The following is a 19,071-nucleotide window of genomic DNA, read 5'->3' on the forward strand; positions in this document are numbered from 1 at the left end:
GACTTCTACAAGTGGTACTGAGTAGCAAGTAGAGGTACAGTCTAATCAGTCACCTGTTGGAGTTACAGGGAAAGGACACGGTGGGATGCTGTGAAAACTGTGAGCTTGGGGCTTGGGGGAGACAAGTGGCTGCTGATACAGGTCATCCACCAAGTCCTAGCAGTGACAAGGCCTGAAACAGTACACACACAGGAGCTAAGAGGGCAGGACAGAAAGGTTAGCAAGAAAGTTTAGTAGGTTGCTACACGCAGTATAGATGCTGCAGGGGATTAGCAATGGGATGCAGAGCCCTTCTCTCTACCTGACCACAACCTGTAGGATCAGACAGTGGCCATGCCACAGCTTGTCAGTGACTGCACAGCGGGGCTGGCAGCCTAAGCCCAGCACACAGAGACACGTCAGCATCCGTGCAGAGAGCGGGCCAGCAGCCATGGGGGCCAGCCCTCTGCAGAGGCCACAGACCCAACTCCCAAGCAGGGAGGGGTCCAAAATACAGTACAGGACACTGTGGTCCTGCTCCCTCCAGCCCTCCATCAGCTCCGCAACAGCCCGGGGCTGCCCCACATCCCTCCTCGGTGCCAGTCTCGGGTACCAGGCAGTACCCAGTGGTAACTTCATAACTCATCTTTCTTTCAATCCAGCAGCTTAAATCCTGACAGAGAATTCATCTCAGTGGTGAAAGGACCCTGGGACAGGAGACTCTTCCAGCAGTACAAGGCAGGCAGAAATGCTGCTTCATTGCAGACAGAATCCCAGCAAAGGGGAGGAGGGCATGCAAGGGGAAAGTACTACAGGTCAGGACAGAAGAGAGGCCAGTGCCACAACCTTCAGCCCAGCAGGTCTCCTGCTTTGTACCTCTGGGAAACTCTAGGAACGGGGTCCACAGTGCCCACACAAGCCCCAAACACAGGCTTGCAGCTCCCCCTGACCCAGTGGCCCAGTGCCTGGCTAGGGGAGGCACAGCTCGGGGCCCTTGCTCCACCCCAAGCAGGTCTGCTACACAGACCTGCACAGAGGCCATCTGATGCCAGTCAGCCACCACCTGCACATCGAGGCCAAGGGAATCACAGCCCGGCTGAGCGAAGTGCCACCCCTGAGCCCCTCCTAGGAAGAGTGGAGCCACCCTGGCAGCAAGGGAAGCAAGTCCCAGTCCTGCCCATAAATTTACACACTCACGCTAGTGGAGTTCAGGATGGATGCTTGACCCTCCTTGTTTGACATCCATTGCTAGAAACAGGCACAGGAAAGCATCCTAATGCTAAGAACCTGCGTATCTACAACATGCGAACAGAATTCTAGCTGCAGAAAACAGGGAATTCACGTACACATGGCCTCCCAACCACACAGGGCACCGGCCAGACATACCTGCCATGCTCTGGTGCCTTCAGCTCTGCGCAGGAAGGTGCCGCATGGTCCTACACTACGATGAACATGAGCAAACAGTGGGGCACACGCAGGACAGTGTATTATGGGGAGGCAGAGCCGGCACACTCAGGCATTGGCATCGTCTCAGGGATGGCAAAGGGAGACAAATCTGACCTTAGGCTCCCATGGGGGCTAGCCCTGGGATCCTGACACCGGTTGCTTCCCAACTTTAACTGCAGACACTCCCCAAAAGCCTCATTAACTGCCCAAAACGCCTCTGCTGCCAGTTGTATCACCAGGTGACAGTCCCCAGGAGGCTCACGAACAGTCCCCAAACCCAAGGATGTCACCCCAGCCCCTATATGCCAGCTTTAGGCCAGGATGAGGCCCCCTGAAATAAACCCCTGGGCTGTAAACACAGGACATAGCAGGGCTGATGGGGAAGCTCTGAGCACCAGCATCTCAGGCAGGAGCAACGCACTGGCACCAAACACCTGACAGGAGAGATCAGCAGCAGCCCATGTAGGCTGTTCCCTTGCTAAAGCAAACAGGGAGCACATGAAGGTTATTTAAATGCAGCCAGCAGATTGGAAGGATTATCTACTAATACTGTAAACAATAAAAACACTAAGCAAGACCTGGCTGCATGTGATCCTGGTGCCCAGGGCCTCCAGTATGAACAAACTGCCTGTGCCCTGTCTGCTCTCACTAATTCTCCCTCCAGGACTTCCTTCTGGAAGGATTCTTCTCCAATTCAAGTCTGAACAGGATGGGAAGGGTTGGCCATGGTTCAGATCAGAGCTATGGCACACCAGCTCTGCCAAGTCAAGCAGGACAACACTCCCCAAGGCACCTGGGATGGAGACCTGGTCCCATACTGTAGAGGACTCTGCTCTCATCCAGCTCAGGCTCAGCCTTCAGCAGCTACAGAGCCACAAAGCTGTGCCATCACCCTGCCAAGCCCTACCCCAGGCAAGACAGGTCTTCACCACAGCTGGCACGTTTGGCGTATCCGAAATACTGCACAGCAAAATGCCTCAGGGGATGGAGCCCACAGCAGAGCTCCTCTGCCTCTGCTCCATCCTGCCGTATCATGCTGCCATGGCTTTTCTTGCTGGCGGCTGGACGATACGTTTCACAGTTCCCAAATCAGGCAGATTTCTGAGAAGTGTGCACGTGCACACACACACACACACACCTTGCACACACACGCACGCGTGCTGCAGGGGAGCACTGCAGGGTACTACCTGAGAACAAGGAAGCCATTGACACTGAGAGGCCGTTCTTGGACATTTGAATCAGGTTAGATCCATCGTTACCATCTGTATAACATGGTGATGACAAAACAGTTGACTTCAGTGCTTCAGCCAGAAAGGGCATAATACAAGAGCAGCACTCACACGAGAGAAGCCCAGAACTGAATTCACACACCCCTCTACGGGCTTCAAAACTGAGCCCAAAATCTAGCCAGTGAGGACTAAAAGGAGGGCTTTGCTGTCAACAGTCAAGAGACAAGAAGTTTATAGTTGGAGACTAGATTGCTCCATCTTCTTTTTAAAGTCAGCAAGACTGAGGTACCGCTGGATGAACAAGGCTCTGAAGGAAAGGGACACCCAGGGACCCAGCCAGGTCTCCTGTGGGTGATAAGCTCAGCCACCCAAGCTGCCAGGAGCAGAGACTACAGGTATTACATACAGGTCAGGACGTGACCAGCACCCACCACTGCCACCCACGAGATAAGTGGTCAGAGCTACATCTCTGGGGTGGGGGAGAGCAAGATGGCAGCTCTCCTGCCTCTCTCTAGCTATGTGGACCAGCCAGTGAAATGGAAACCACCTATCAGCCAGAAGCACTGAATGGTAGAGGGTTTCAGAGGATTTCAAAGCAAAGTCATGCCACCACATAAGGGGAAACTGGTTGCTCTGCTCATGCTCAGAATTCAGCCATTTGTTTGGGAAAAGCCATCCTGAAGGCCAGAGGGACGCAGTCTTCTTCAGTGGGACGGTCCTCAACACAGCTACACCAAGAAGTTTGTCTATGGAAGAAACCAAGCCAGCTATTCCCTCCTACCTCGGATCTCGTACTCTTCCACATCCTCTACAGAGCCTGAGTCAGAGAGCCGCATGGAGCCGTGGGAGCTAAACTGGGAGCCACTGTCTGTCGCCACAAGACCTGAGAGAAATGCAACACAGCCAGGCCATCAGTGGAAGTGGTCTGAAAGGCCACTGACAGCTAAGGAAGAAGCTGATAGTCAGGTATGGCCAGGGCGAAGAGGGATGGAGGTCAAGGATGGAAAACACTATGGGTTCAAAATGAAATTACATTCCATGACTCAGTGCCAGCAGCACACAAGTGTTATCAGTGTACAGTATCAGCCCCATTATAGTTTTCAATAGCAGCAGATTTTCACAAATCGCTGCAGCACCTTAGTAGCAATATGATTGTTTCCAAAGAACAGGCAGGAAGGCCCAGTGCTATAAGGATAGGCAACAGACAGAAACCCCGCATTGCACTAGCTGATGAATCCAAAGCACATCACCCACTGTCTGAGCCCATCTCCTGGCAGGTAGGGAACAGGTGCCTCGTGCGGATTTGCTGGCGCCGAATGCGAATCTTTTGTTTAAGCTCCTGGATCTCCTTGTCACTGTCTTCTTCCTCCTCCTCCTCCAGCTGCCGGCTCATCATGTTGCATTTCATCAGCTCAATGGCAGCTATCAGGGACTCTGAAATGCTGAAGTGGGCATTCTCCTGCAAGGCAAGAGCAAAAGCATTCAAGGTTATACCATGGAGAATCTAGAAAGATTTGGTAAAATTTTGTTCCCCACCTGTGACAGGAATGACATTATTCATGGAAGGTGGTAGAAAGTCCTTAATAGCTATTGACCCCATAAAACCTGACTCTTCTCTGAGGACCTAGAAACTTCTGGGACACCAGAATACTCCAAAACACAAGGGGAATCCTATGAAGAGGATGTGCAACACATCCACTCTGGGGAGTCAGCACATGTCCCTTAGCAGCCCTAACATGTTGCAAAGCTGCTGTGTATATGCTGAATGGGCAGATCCCGGCTGCCAGACACCACTGAGGAAGTCAAGTTGCACATAGCTCTGTAGCAGGAAATACTATGGGATCATCTTTCCCACAGAGGGAAGTATCACTGAACCTGCAGTAAGATACATTCTCCAACGCACACAGGCTGCTGCTGCCTCCCTCACCTTCTCCAGGTCTGCACAGCTGCCAAAGTCCTGCTCAGAGAGGTAGCTGATAAGGGACTGCCCTTCCGAGGGTCTTCTGAACATCCCTTCCCCTGAGCTCAGGTACTGTCCAGAGTCTAGAAAAGCAAGAGGCAAAGGTATGAGGGAGGGACCTGCTGCTACACCCATGCTAACGAGTCCAGCCAGTGCCCAACCAGCATCTCACAATCAGGTGCTGGAGGCTGAGGCCACTGCAGCTGATGGAGGAGCCTGACCAGGAGCGAGCGTCCCCGCTGAGGGTGGCTGTACTCACCGTACTCCATGTAGAGGGAGTTGGGAGTGCTCAGTTCACTGCTCTGGGTGGAAGCAGAGACCGGCCCTGTCCCTCCACTGGAATCACCATGGGACTCTGGAAGGGAAGATGACACCAGACACACATCAGTATCCAAGAAGCACCCAGCCACTGCACAGGGTGAAATGAAAGGGGCTCTACATCACACGAGCAGGCACAAATGGAAAGCAAGGAGGGACGTCTTCCTGCTCCATGCCACAGCTGAGGGCAAGCCCAGGAGGGGACAAAACTTGAAGGTCATTTCAGGCAGGAGAGGAGAAGGGGAAAGGAGAAAAGCTCCTGAGAGCCACGGAGCAGTTGAGTCCCGAGTCTTCCTCTCTTTACCTCCTAACAGAGCTGGGGGACACAACAGGCTCCAACAAGCACACCTGCCAGCCCCTCTTTCCTGCTGGAACATCTCTGAGGGAAGTCATCCCCCAGGTCAGAGTCAGGAAACAAGAGGAAACCTGAGCAATCAAGGGATCTGTGGGGCTCCCAGCCCTGCAAAGCAGGCTGGACAACAGCGGAAGGAGGCATCTGGAGGACATGCTCTTGCTCAGCTAGAAGGCAGCATTCCCCACACACAACCCTGAAGCCTGGGCTGAAACGCTCAAGGTGACCTACACACGTTGTGGGCAGGGCTCTGCCCCACGCACGCACTGTGGTGCAATCCCAGCCAGGCTGAGCCAGCGGGGACTGCCCAGAACTGGCCTGACTGGAGACCAACAACGGATGGTGCTCTACGGAGAGCCACGGCCCCAGGGAGCGTGTGGACTGAGCAGCTGGGTGACAGAGGACTGCTGAAGGAGACTGAAAACACCCCGACTGGAGTAGGACAGGTGTGGACACAGGGCAGGTGCCGGCTGACATCCCGACATCCCGAGCACAACAGAGGGCCACCCCATCCCCTCAACCTCCTACTCCTCTTTGCTCTCTGCTTTGTGCTGTAACCCTGATATGACTGGAGGCTCCTGAGCCCACCAACACCAGCATCTCCCTGCCAGGACCGTGAAGCAGCAGCCACTAAGATGGGGCTCGCAACCAACCCACCCCACAGGCTGTGTGACAAGGGACACCCATCAGGGTGGGATGCTCTCACAGCTAACTGCTGCAGCCTGGCAGCAACCTGCTGGAAACCAGCATAGAAACCACTTCACAATCACCAGCTTGAGGTACAGAAGAGCCTACTGCTGAAGGGTAAAGTGAGTGGCATCCTCTGCTGGAGCTGGACACGTCTGCCTGAACACCCACTACCTCCATGATGGAGCCTTCTCAGCACCCAGATGGCAGCTTGACAAACCCAGTGCTGCTGTTCAATGGATGCAAAAGAAAACAGTCCATTTTTCTGAGCTGCTGATACTTTCTGCACGTGGGGCAAAGGGATGGCAGCACCTCAGCAGATCTGCTCAGGAGGAAATGTGCCCTGAGCCAAGAAGAGCACCTAGGAGTCCTGGCTGTGGGTGCAAGCACAGCTGGCTGAGACGTGGCTGAACTCAGCCATCAAACCTCCCCATACCACAGATCCACTAATCTTGCGTGAGCAAGCTCTCGCCTGCTTAGCTACCACCCCTTATTTGCTAGGTGAGAGATGAAACCTCTCCTGGCTCCTGAGGCAGCAGGGTGGAGGGAAGGGCAGGGGATGCAGCTCAGGGACTCAGTGGCCAGTGTTCTCCGACGCCATGCAGGGGAGCTGGGCACCTTCTGGGTCTAGTTCACTGCTTCAAAAAACTAAGCTGGGATCTTCAGTCAGGTTGCATGCATAAACCTGATCACGCTCCCAAGCGCCAGCTGGGACACAGGGAAGAAAGAATTTTTTTGTTTTCTAAATGGACACTAATGGGTTGATGGAAATCCTGAAATTGATGCCATGATCACTAATGAAGGGCTGTTATACTGGCTCCCAAACCTGCCACTGGATCTTCTATTATAATGGTGATATCCCTGAGGCCTCCTGGGCAGACAGAGGAGGAGGGCAGCATTAAGGGAGAGAAAAAGAGAGACAGACCAATTACTACTCATCAAGGACCTCCACTTCTCCCAAGAAGGCAGCACCGGTGGGGCAGACTCCCACAAACTGGTTGTCCCCTCACAGCCCACTCCCCCCACCATGCATTCACCCACTCAAGAGCACAGGAGGACCCAGCAGGTTACCAGTACGATGACATCCTACCAGTAGGATGAGCCCAAGCCCCAGTCCAGTGCCCTGCCATGGCTCTATGCCCCAGCCAGGCAAGGCCAGTGGGGAAGCAGGACAGCTAATGCCACAGCATTGCTGCCATTTTCTAAGTTTTTGGTAAAAGCTGCCAATACCAATAACAGACAGTCCCAGAGCATTCTGGGAAGCAAAGTGTCAGCCCATCCCTCCAGTGCGGAGCAGGAAAGCTAAGGGCAAAGGCCAAATTTCCCAACGGCTCACCCACTGTTCCCCTTGCCAATCCAATCCATGGAATCAAAGAGGTGGCCAGCATCAGCCTCCCAGTGCCAGGGACTCCCACATCCCAAAGCCATCCCAGAAAAGCTGCCCCATTACCATGCAATTTCCCCGAAGCCACATTGGTGTCGGAGTGAGAGCGCATATGGCTCTTTTTGAGGATGCCCTGCGGAGCTGATGACTGTCCCTCTGAGAAGCTGGACCGGCGCAACAGGCTCAGGCCCCTGCTTCCACCTCCACTTGCCCCCTGCTCCCCCAGTGATGAGACCGAGTCCAGCTTCTGGGAGCTGCTGGAGGAGAAGAGTTTGGAGCTACTGCTCTTGGTGCTGTTGGTGCTGGCACTGCTGCATGCCCGGCCCCGGCGCCCCAAGTTCCCGATGGCCAGGTACTCTGGCCCGTCATTAACATCACTCTGCGGATCTTCCTGACTCCCCGTCCAAGTGTCCTCGCTCTGGCTGGTGGTGCTGGAGCTCATCTCGCTGCCTGGAGAGAAGGGGTCTTTGGGTGAGGGCATGTGGAAGCGGGTTACAGAGCCGGGTTGCTCCAGCGGGGACCTGCCCTCACTGAAGGAGAAGGACCGGGTGGATGGGCAGTGCTCCTGGGGCTGGCTGGCGCTGGAGCTGACAAAGGAGCTCGCTGGTCTCCTGTCTGGATAGAGGCAGAAGCAGGATGTCACACACTCTGGCACAAACAGACCACCCTACGGCGCTAAGTTTGTGACTTCACACCAGCATGCCCACCAGCACGAGCAAAGGCCAAGGATCTCCCTCCCACCATGGGCAGATATCCTTCTTGCACCCATCCACACAACGAATCCAAGAGCAGAAAAAAAGGCAAAGTCTTTTCTGGGTCTATCCTGAGCTTCCTAGCCCACCTTTGTTACCTGAGAGGCCAGAGGAGGCTGGATGGTGGAGGCCAGAGAAGGACCCAAAGCACCGCTGCTGTGCGCAGCCTGCAGCTGGGACGTACGGGGTCGCGGGGAGGGCAGTCAGGCTCTGACTCTTGGTCACTGGAGGTGGACCATCACTCTTCCTCGTAAGCTGAAGAGAAGTGGCATCATTAATAAATCAGCATTTACAGGGCTACACGTCAAAGGAGCAGCAACGGAAAGGAATCGATCTGCGAGGGCTTGGTCACCAGCCAGCAAAGGATGCAGCAGCCCAGGGGGCAGGAGGATGGGGAGGGAAAAACGTAGCAGTAGAGAAGGGAAGCAGCTCTTTGTTCACAGTTACACAGCAGGCTCCCGTCGGGAAATTACCAGGCTCTCAGTGAAATGATCCAGGCAGCCCAGCGCCCCAGGCAGACGGCTCTCGTGTCCTTCACTGTCGTGGTCACACATCTCTCTTGTCCCAGCAGAAGGGCCTGACGTGCACAGGGATGGCAGTGACGTACCAGCCAGCTGAAAGAACACAGCCCTCATTTAATGAAGCCTCATTGATTGCTCTTCTCTGGGGAGCTCTGTGCAAAGAAAGCACCCACTGTTCCCCTCCTCTTGGGAGGGAGCAGCTGGCACAGGGCTGCACAGGAGGGTCACTGGCGTCACCAGCAGGAGTGGGGACCCAGGTGTCCTGGGGTGCTGCTCATTCCCTCTGAGGGTGGCTGTCCCTCATGACCAGGCAGATCTGCTTGCTGGCCCTGAAGCCTGGGACTGTTGGAGAGAGCTTTAGAGGTGCCTCTTACAACGAACTGGTCCTCAGGTCTCCACGCTCAAATCTTCAATGCCAGCCAAAAGCAAGGTACCTTATACTACAGGCTCCACAGAGACATGTCCCCCACCACAAGCCCTGCCAGGCTCACTCAGGCAGCACAGGGACCAGTTCATGGCTATCCCCCCCTTGGAGCTCCTTTTGCTACTTCCAAGTCCAGCCCCTTGTCCAAGAGCTCTGTGTGCCCTGAACGAGACCTTGCACAAGCAGTCACAGCCAGCCAGTGTCTGGGGAGAGCCAGATGGAAATGCCAGGATATCAACTCACCATGGAGGTGTCGATCTGAGCCAGAAGCCTGGGGTTGTTCTGCTCAACAGCCTCCAGGCACTGCAGCATGGCCGTGACATGGGCATCACTGAGCAGGAAGGCGGTGTCTGGGGAGAGAAAACTGCTGCTTGGGGTGGGTCGCTCTCATCTGTGTGGTTTGACAGCACTGGCTGCTCTCACCTCTTCTGCTGTCCCACTCACTCCCACACAGCTTGGAAATGCCACCAGCTAGATATTTTCCTAATAAGGAAAAGGTCCCTTTCTCTTTACCTGCATAGAATTTCCTGATGTACTGCCGGTTCCCCAGGAGTGGTCTCAGCTGCGCCGACAGGCAGTGGCACTGCAGGCTGTGTTGCAGCCACAGCTGCGCGATGGCCTGGTCCCCTAGGCCCTCTGGGTCAGGCTGGCCACTCTCCTGGAGGCTGATGAACTGGAAAGGATGCCAGGGACATGTTAAGGCACATACAGGCAAGCAGGGGCTGTTACACCACACAGCTTTGGTCCCTTTGATAACAGCAGCTTTCCAGTGCGGGAACAAGGACACATCCCAGCAGCTCCCCAGTCACCAAGGAAGCAAAAGTGCCAGGGAGGAACAACACTTCAAAGGTCAGACAGCAACCAAAGTCCTCCGACAGCCACCAGCCCTATGAATTTCTCTTGCATGCTCTCCTATTCATCTGCCACGCCCCTGACCTGGAAGGACCCCACAGTCCCAAATCCAAACCAACCCTGGGGGTGACAGTCATGTTCTTGCTGACACATTAACTGGGGAAGGTTACAGCAACGCCTGAGCAGCTGCAGCCTGAAGAGCTGGACTGAAGTCACACCCCACGTCCCCCCAGCAGCAGGCTGGGCATAGGGACCACCAGTGCTCAGCCCCTTGCACCCATGGGGACCACAGATGTCAGCATGGGGCAGCCGAGGACCAGGAGCACCCCTGTGTGCCAGCAGTCAGCACAAGCCAGCAACGGGAGAACCAAATGCATGGTCAAGGCACAACCCAGAAAGGGGACAGCCCAGGCTTTCAGAGATTTGCACAGATGCATGAATCACCCCTGCAGACACACAAGCACTGCTTGTGCCGGTTCCCTTGGTGATGCCCACTGCACCCAGCCGAGCCGAGCTGGAGACTGGCCTGGGAGAAATAAACAGTCAATTGTCTCAGCCCAAGCCACGACGAGTTCCCAGGATGTCGCTTGTGCATAAACACGCGTCTGCTTCAGCCTCCACAAGCCATGGAGCTGTTTTACCCACGGCAGGCCAACAGCCAAGGCACTGCTATCCCACCGGTGAGGATCACAGCCCAGCTGCCCTCTCCCCTCCCTGCTGGGCACACAAGGCCACCCCAAGAACCCACCTTCTCCAGGTGATGAGCAGAGCCAGGACTCAGCCAGCGAATGTCCTTCACAAACTGCCAGTAATCCTTCTGCCTGCAGCACACCTGCCCAGGACAGGGGCAGTTAAGATACCACCACTCACATCCCAGTTAAATGACAACATCCCACATTAGCCCCATGCTACCGTGACTGGAGAGCCCCTAACCCTGGCAAGGTGGGCCAGAAAATAAGACAGATGAAGAGCAGCACTGCTCTACAAAAGAGGAACAATGCAAGTGTATAACTATAACACAGTTTTGTAGATCAAGGGATCAAGTCAAAAAACACTAGCTTGATCTAGATGTTTCCTGCCCCTCCCATGGTGACCTCTCAGTTGTGGTCAGCCCACAAATGACCAGACAACAGACCCCTCAAGCTTTCCACCAGGTAAGACTGCAGTCCCTCACACCATGGAGACAGGAGAGGTCTTGGGCCAGGGACAAGATATGGCACTGAAGGGCTCACATCCCTGCTGCAGTGCGATAAGGATCTTAAAGGCCAACCACAGGTATGACAAGTTCAAGGCTGACCAAGTTCCCACATTACCATTCCCCTTCCTGCCAGAGCAGGACCTGGAGGAAAGTCCTGATGCCTCAGCATTGCAGAGTTAGACCTCAGTGAGGGGACACGAAGGGCAATGTGGAAACACATCCCAGCAAAACCAGCAACCATTGCTGCCTTGCGATGCAAGCCACCACCAAGGACACCAGCACAGCCGAGCACCCCAGGTGAGAAATCTGGCATTGCATTTCTACCAGCTGCTGTGTTTGCCTCAGCTTTATTCAGACAATGAGTTGTTTTGTCCTTAGTTACTCTTCCCATTAAAGAGGAACTGCAGCAGCATTGCTGTTTCCCTCACCACCCTATCGGGTGTAAACACAGCCCCAAAATGTGTCTCTTCACCAAAAAGCTGATTTTTTTTCTCCTCCATCTCTATTTCCTCTTTCACAAGTGTCAGAGGAATGGGTTCTGTTTTGTGGTTTATTTGTTGGGGGGGGGGGGGTGTTGGTTTGTTTTTTTAAGACTAGAGAACTAACATGGCAATTTTAGTCCTCTAGATTGAATTGGTGTTTTCTAGACAAATAAATAAAATTCACTTAAAAGTTTAAAAACCTCTTACCCTGGTTCTCTTAACATGTACATATGGGTTTTTTCACCTTTTTAAAATTTACTCCCACTTGTAGGAAAAAAATTGGTAAGAAAATAATAAGTAAAAGGAATTGTTTCACTGGAGCGACTATGAAAAAACTGCTGTTAGGAAGCTGTATTTTTACAGGCCTCCCTTTGCAGCTCTTATAGCTTGACTGGTGTCACACGTGCCCAAGCAGGGGAGACATTTCTAAGAAAAACAGCTGCCTTCGCCTACAGTAAAAGCATTGAGGAAGGCAACACACCGTCCTGCTTTGCAGGTCTGGCATGAACTGTTACCCACAGACAGACAAGTATAAATCATTTAAATCTCAATTCCAGAAGCCTATTAATAGCACATCTATCAGAAGGGAGCACTGCACTCCTCACATGTAAAAGGTAGCTCCTCTCTCTGCACATCTCCCAAATAAGTCCCCATGCCACTGGGGACTAACGGGAACAGAGCAGCACTGTAATGAGTGCTGACTGCAAACTTAATAAATCTAGGGAGAAAAACACCCTGCTGGGACAATCTGCCAGCCTGGCTCTTCCTGGAGGTTTATTAGCTCAAGCACAGCATCGCATAGGTGTGGTTTTCCTGCTCCTGGACCCAGCTGGCCCATGCAAGCTGCCTGGGGCTCCTCTGCATCACTCTCTTCTCCTGGGTGGCAGAGCTGCTGACAGGAAGCCTGCCCCAGGCATGCCCTGAAGACTTGCTTCAACTTTTTATTGTAAATTAATTGTGCTGGTAATTGCAAGCAGAAGGGGAGACCTTCAGGCCTCTGCACACAAGTGGGAAAGAGAAATTCTTCCAGGCAGCCATTGAAGGGGGAATGGCTGGGTGAGCAACTGCAAGGCACGACGAGAGCCTGGAAAGAGAGATCCCATTCATGCAGAGCATGGACTTGGCTGCCAGCTCCAGTTATTAACACAGCTAACCAGAAACAGTAAAGATGCGAGGTTTCTCTTGCCAGACCTCACTGGGGAGTTGTCCAAGTGCAGACGATACAAGGCTGACTCATTGCAAACGCAACTTTATCACTTGGCTGCAGCAGGAAAAAAGGAGAGAGCGGCTGGCCTCAGCGTGGGGGGCACAGGTACTTAGAAAAAACGTATCAAAGGCGGATGAGATAAAATGAACACACATCCAGGTTCCCCTGACAACCACAGCATTTGCCTGGCAAGTCCCTGCTTCGATAGTTTCCCACACTGCTACAAGCGTGGTACCCACTCAGTGCCACGAGCACTGAAGTGAGCTGCAGCAGACGGGACTGTCCCACCTGCTCATGACAGGCACCGAAGCTGCTACAGACAGGCAGCAGTGCAGGCAGGACAGGACCCTACCTTGTCGTGGATGAGCCCGTGGTAGAGGATGCTGTGCATGTCTCTGCAGAGCCGTTCCAAGCCGCCATACTTGGACCAGACATTCGGGTTGCTGGTGGACACCAACCCTTCCACTGTGGTCTTCAGGTTGCCTAGCAGCTTCCAGTGCTCCTTCCTGCAGAGGAAGACAAGAAGCTCCATCCGATACACAGCAAAAGGAGCTTCACAACAGGAACATGGCATTGCACTCTCTCCAAGGAGAATCTGGTCAGGCTTTGGTGGTCCAGAAACTAGCAAAGGTGAGCTAAAGGACTTTACACCTCCCTGTGGTCTCCCATGAGTGGCTTGTGGAAAAGAGGCCATATCGTAATGATTCTTGTGATGACTGGTAGCCACCACCAACGTGGTCTCAGGAGACGGCCACAACAAAGACTGACAGCTCCTGCAATATACCACTCATTCAGTATGGGCCAACAAAGCTGGGGGACATCCTGCCAGCCAGCCCCTTGCTTGCTTCGCTCACATGCTCTACCAGAGACTGTTCAGAGCAGCAGCCTGTCAGGAGTACAGCAGCTGTAAGGCAACGGCATGATGTCCACCACATCTAGCAGACACTGGCCACACTGCATCTGCATTTACAGAGAGCAGCACTCCCCAAGCAATGCACACTGCCTTGAGCACTCCAGTGCCGTCAAGATGCAGAGGTGCTCCACTCCAAGGCTGGTAACTCTTCATCTGCATCTCCATCCTTACAGCTGCTCTCTGGCCCTGAGCTGCTGTAGGTGCAAGCTGACTTTCTTGCAAAAGCATTCATCGTGTTATGGACAGAGATTAGCAAACTGCAGGTGTATTCTAGAGCTCATACAGCATTTCTCATCAGTATCATCCCCCTCGGCTACCCTGCATATGGCAGGAAATCACCATTATCTGCCATAAAGCAGGAGTAACGGTGCAGAGAGGTAACATCATTTGCCTATGCAAAAGCAACTTTGGGGAAGGAAGCTTTGGATGACTGAGGTCCCCACTCAAGCCACTTGACAGTGTTGCCAGAGGAACAGCAACTGTCAGAAACACGTATTCACATAGGACCCACTCTCTCAGAGGCAGTATGTATGTTGAAAGGTATACGACATAAAAAAATATGCCTCTGCAGGGTCTGTAACAAAAGCACTGAAGGTGACAGCTTAGAATGAAAGTCCAACCTTTCAATTGTCAAGAAACAAGCCAGTATTTAAGATGTTAATCTTTCCCACAGTCAAAACCAAACTGGATTTCCAAAGCAAAAGGGAAAAAAAAGGAAAATAAATTTAAAATAAGTAACATTATTTAAAACTGCTCCCATTTTCATCCCTTGTGGATGAAAGTATGGGCCACACACTTCTGCAGCACAGAGAAGGACACTAAAAACCAACAAAATCCTGGCATTTAAAACCAAGCTTTTCTCACCAAAATTCTCTTTTGAGACTTGTTTGTTGTTGCCAAACTGATTAAATGAACAAGCAGATCGTCAAATATTGGCTCTTCTTCAATCTCCCATCCACTCCCTTTGCGAGGTCTCCCCAGAGAAACCTCATCACTTTCAGTGCCCACCTAAGCTTAAACCATGCAGAAACCAACCCATCCCACCAGCAAAGCCTGTCACCCTGACAGGACAGGAGCTCTAAAACAGAGCTACAATGCATATGGAAGTATGTATATGTTTATGAGGTACTTAGACTAAAAAGCACAGTTAGGGCTTTATCTCAGGAGAGACTGAAGAAGAAAGCACAGATATGAATGAATCAAAGGCAGCTTCCTGAAGGAGGTCTGACTTGGGGAGACAGAGAAAACTGATCCAGCTCTTCTGAATTTATGGGCTTTTCCGATCCCTATCCTGAAGGATGCAGATGCTCTTTGACCGGGGACTGGCAATGCCACTCCCCGGTCGAAGGGCATCCGCAGCCACTGAGCTCAAAACTTCACCAGCTCCTCCCCAAAATATTTCTAACATTCAGAGTTAGGAGATACAAGTGAAAGCTCAGCCATGACATTGATCTTACAAGTCAGTGAGTCAGGGGAACTCCCTTCTGTGTTATTTCATGCTATAAAAAGCAGGCGATGCACATAAGGACAAGGATGCGGGGGTAGGACACACAGAGCTGTGCCTTTCCAAACGAACAGTCTCAATAAATAAGTTGTGCATCTCTGGTAAGAAACCAGGATCCCACAGACTGGAGTTACAGCTCCGTCCTAGCACAGGAAAACTAAGGTTAAGCAATCCTCAAACAAAATAACCTCAAAATGTTAAAACACTGAACTCAGAAGCACATAGGAAATGAGTAGCACAATGAAAGCACCCTTGGAGAGGTGATGCAGAAGGTACCCAAAGTGAATTAAATCCCTGTAAGACAGTAAAGACCCCATGGGACTTGTTGGCCCAAAGCAGTTCACAAGTTGGATGCACAAGACCCTAATGATAGCCAAAACTGAGCTGTTTCTGGGCTGGAACATGGTGCATGCTGAAAAGCACACAGTCACAACGTTGAAGAAATGAAACCCATATAGTTGGCTGCAGGTGGCAGGGAAATCAAGCGAGCGTAGCTAACCTCATTTCAGCTTTGACCAGACTTGTGGGTTAACCCTGAATTAGCAGCAGGGTTTGCGCCCCTCCCATTGACAGAGCCTGAGCTTGGGCTACCAGGAGGGATGGAGAAAGCCCAGCTGCCCTCATGTTCCCCGTTTCAGCAGGTGTCAGAGCAATATTAAGAAATCTGTTTTGTTTTCCCTGAATAAAGAGAATTCCCCTTTGCTAGTGCTAAAGAAAGTCTGACACGGGGTAAAACCAATTCATATTACATTATTAAAACACCCCGACTTGCAGGAAAGGCAAAGTGAGCCACACACCCCAGACTGGTCACAGTACACAAGCAGAGCTTCCCCTGCAAGAACCACATGTGTACCTGCTCTCCTGCTCTAGCAGAGCCTGGTTCCCCCAGCCAGAAGGGCTGAGGGTGTTTGCAGGGGCCATCACTGGTGGAGCACCAGTGAGACCTCAGCCATATCTCTCTCCTTCCTTAAAGACAACCTCTGATTGAGCCTCCAATTTTAACCACCAGTTCCATAAACCCAGTGCTGGGTCTCCTTGTTTCACCATCACAAACTCCACAAACTGTATCTTCAAGCACAGCAACATCAAACCACCACCAGGAACTGTCCAAAATGTAACTGAATCTTTGCACTGGAGTGATAAAAGACAGAATCTGGCCTTGGAGCAAGAAATGGCTTAATACTGCTTCTGATGACGACAGGGAAATGCTGCTTGCTCACCCATGGCTCTCTCAGCCCCTCCATGCCAACAAGGGTAGGAACTTCTCTTGGTCCAAGTCAGCAAAAATGACTCACAGCAGAGGCAGGGAGCCGTGGTGCTGACTCAGGTGAACTTATTAATTTAAAATAAAGCCAAACCCTAGTTACTTTCCAAAACAGAAATACAGAGGTAGCTAGCATTCAAAAAAAAACCCCAAACTGCTTATTTTTCTTGCAAACAACATCTGCTGTGTGTCTCCCTGTGCTCTGCAAGAGGCACCTAGCAATGGTTGCTCAAACCCTGTCCTCTACCTGGGGGAGTCTCTTGATCCTTCTTAGCACACTAAAGAGGTCAGGCTGAGGACGCTGTGGTCATGGAGGGACTTCTGCCAGATCTCCAAGGTCATACTGGCTGTCAGTTCCTCCTGCAGCTCCTGAAGGTGTCGCATAACCCGCTGCTGCTCGCAGCCTGCTCCTGCCTCACCATCCCTGAGTCTCCCAGACAACCACCAGCCCCTTCCCTGGGCTCCCCCGCCTGCTCCTCCCGCAGGCTCGGCACTGCTGGGAAAAGGGATTAAAACAAAAGCAGGCTTCGTGCAGTTCATCTGCAGCCATGGGGAGTGGCTGACGAGGCAGAGGAAGCCAGAAGAGCTCTGCCAGCCCAGCAGGTCAGCCCTGCAGTGCCTGGGCAGGGAGAGCTGAGCAGGCTGACTTGCACCGGTACTAGAATCTTACACTGGTGTAAAACCGGGGGCACAGCCACAAAAGGCTCCCCCAGCAAACACAGCCCAGAGCTGCTGCTTGCTGGAACACTTCTGCTCTGCACTGACAAAGGATGAGGGAAGAAAATAGGGATTAAAGGTGGTTTTTTTAGCCTTCTCCCAGCATGGCAGAGAGTTTTACCTGCTCATCCTGGTGAAGCCTCCCACAAGCAGATGAACGCAACCTGTGGACCCAGGATACTGTCCATCAGGCTTCAATCTGCACAGGACCTGCCTGCGACAAGCACGCAAGCAGCCAGCGACAGGCAGAGCAGACCCCACAGCAGCCCACCTCCCTGGGACCATCACTCCCAGCACAGGTTCCCCTTAGGGACCCTCTCCTCTGGCCCTGCTGTCCCTGGGGGCCTCACCAGTGACAGAGTTGAAGGCGGCAGCTCTTCACCAACCTGCCTGGCTGACCAACAGCTCTTCTGCTCCCCCCGGGACTGCCGTGTCCTCCACACCACCCACCCTCCTCTCCTAGGCACCGAGAGCCCTGCTCTCCATCCAGCAGAATGACAGCACCAACCTTCCTGCCGTGCCTTGATGGACATCGGCGTTACAGCCCCTACTCCCCGAGGCATTTCAGATCTGCTGCTTAGGAGGAGAGACAGCAAAACCCAGCAGAAGATTGTCATTTTCCTCTCCTGCACGGGCAGAACTTCAGCAAATTAACTTTTGCTTCTGCATTTCCCGTGACCTATGGGAAGATGGATTCAGTGACCTCTATCCTATCGCTATCCATCATGACCACAATCTATAGTGAAATGAGACCCCACTGGGAATTAAAATGCTAAACCACTTGCACAAAGGATAACAAGGCTGTGCAAGGCCAGGATCCTCCTCAGTGCCTCAGTGACAGTCAGGAAAACGAGCAGGCCCCCTCGTGTGCCAGCACTGGAAGGGATGATGCCCTCCTCATCCCTGGGAGAGTGCTGCGGGTGGCACTACGTCAGCCCTATTAGTCACACGATGGTACATTTTGGTAGTGCAGGACTTGTACTTGCAAAGGCAAGAAAATGCACAGCGATGCTTCTGGAAAAAAAAAATGAATGCAGTTAATTCTTTTCACCTTTCTGAATCTGCTGGGCCTGAAAGCATTAGCTAAAGAGGGAGAAGAGCTCAAACTGTGGAAATCAAAAGGCACCCCAGACCTGCACTATAGCTTTAAAAGCACCAGTAGCATTTTCCCGGCTGATACTGCTAGCAGGAACAGAGCAGCTAGCTGAGCCCCTCAGATAAGGAATGTTTCTCTCCCATATCAAGTTTCAGCTGCTCCCTCCTCTCCAGCCAACACTCCCATTTCCATCCAACACCCACCGTGCATTTGTGAGGACCAGGGCATAACCAAAGAACAAAGCAAAGACTGAAGACACGCAAAAACCTGAATTAAATAGGACTCATCATCAAAACACCTCCAGGGAACCACCTCTGATGCTTTTATAAATGCTAACAAGAAAAACCATGCCTGCAGTATAAACGAAGACCATGCAGGTGAATGCCACAGCAGGGCCATTCTCACCACCAGCCACGTGCAGACACAGGGCCTCGCCTTCAGAAATAAAGAGAAGCTGAAGATTTTTCAGCACCTAGAAGGGGCAACGCAGCCAACTGCCAGGAGGGTAAGAAGACGAGATCCAAAAGCAGTGAGCTGTGGGGCCACCAGAACGGCGTCAGGGTGGGATGGTTGCGTCCCTAAGCACGAGGCTGCAGAGGAGAGGCCATGGAGAGTGGCTGTGTCCACCACAGCAGGGACAGAGCACCAGGTACGGAGAGCATGTGTATGTGGCTGTCACTCCTTTCCAGTGGCCAAGACGCTTGCCCAGGGCAGGGAGCTGAGCGATGCACTGGCCACGGGTGGGTGATGGTGGCCACAGGCTCCTCTAACAGCCCAGCCCACTCC

General features: G+C 52.6%; 1 protein-coding gene across 5 annotated transcripts in view; it reads right to left on the minus strand.

Annotated features, from left to right (window-relative positions):
• The window catches only part of RUBCN (rubicon autophagy regulator), a 32,440-nt gene that overhangs the window by 7,778 nt on the left and 5,591 nt on the right, over nt 1-19,071 (minus strand). For 2 of the 5 annotated variants that reach the window (XM_074911802.1, XM_074911798.1), the window contains exons 2-14: nt 13,144-13,297; nt 10,653-10,736; nt 9,566-9,725; nt 9,296-9,402; nt 8,581-8,721; nt 8,206-8,362; nt 7,422-7,970; nt 6,798-6,842; nt 4,874-4,969; nt 4,582-4,697; nt 3,909-4,113; nt 3,436-3,537; nt 2,613-2,687 (exon numbers count right to left, since the gene is read on the minus strand). In XM_074911802.1, coding sequence (XP_074767903.1) covers nt 2,613-2,687; nt 3,436-3,537; nt 3,909-4,113; nt 4,582-4,697; nt 4,874-4,969; nt 6,798-6,842; nt 7,422-7,970; nt 8,206-8,362; nt 8,581-8,721; nt 9,296-9,402; nt 9,566-9,725; nt 10,653-10,736; nt 13,144-13,182 — 1,876 coding nt within the window. In that variant the 5' untranslated portion in view covers nt 13,183-13,297. The remainder of the gene's footprint in view (nt 1-2,612; nt 2,688-3,435; nt 3,538-3,908; nt 4,114-4,581; nt 4,698-4,873; nt 4,970-6,797; nt 6,843-7,421; nt 7,971-8,205; nt 8,363-8,580; nt 8,722-9,295; nt 9,403-9,565; nt 9,726-10,652; nt 10,737-13,143; nt 13,298-19,071) is intronic. The other 3 variants (XM_074911799.1, XM_074911800.1, XM_074911801.1) reach the window with 3 other exon arrangements.

Source organism: Athene noctua, chromosome 8 (assembly GCF_965140245.1).
Source record: "Athene noctua chromosome 8, bAthNoc1.hap1.1, whole genome shotgun sequence".
NCBI lineage: Eukaryota > Metazoa > Chordata > Aves > Strigiformes > Strigidae > Athene > Athene noctua.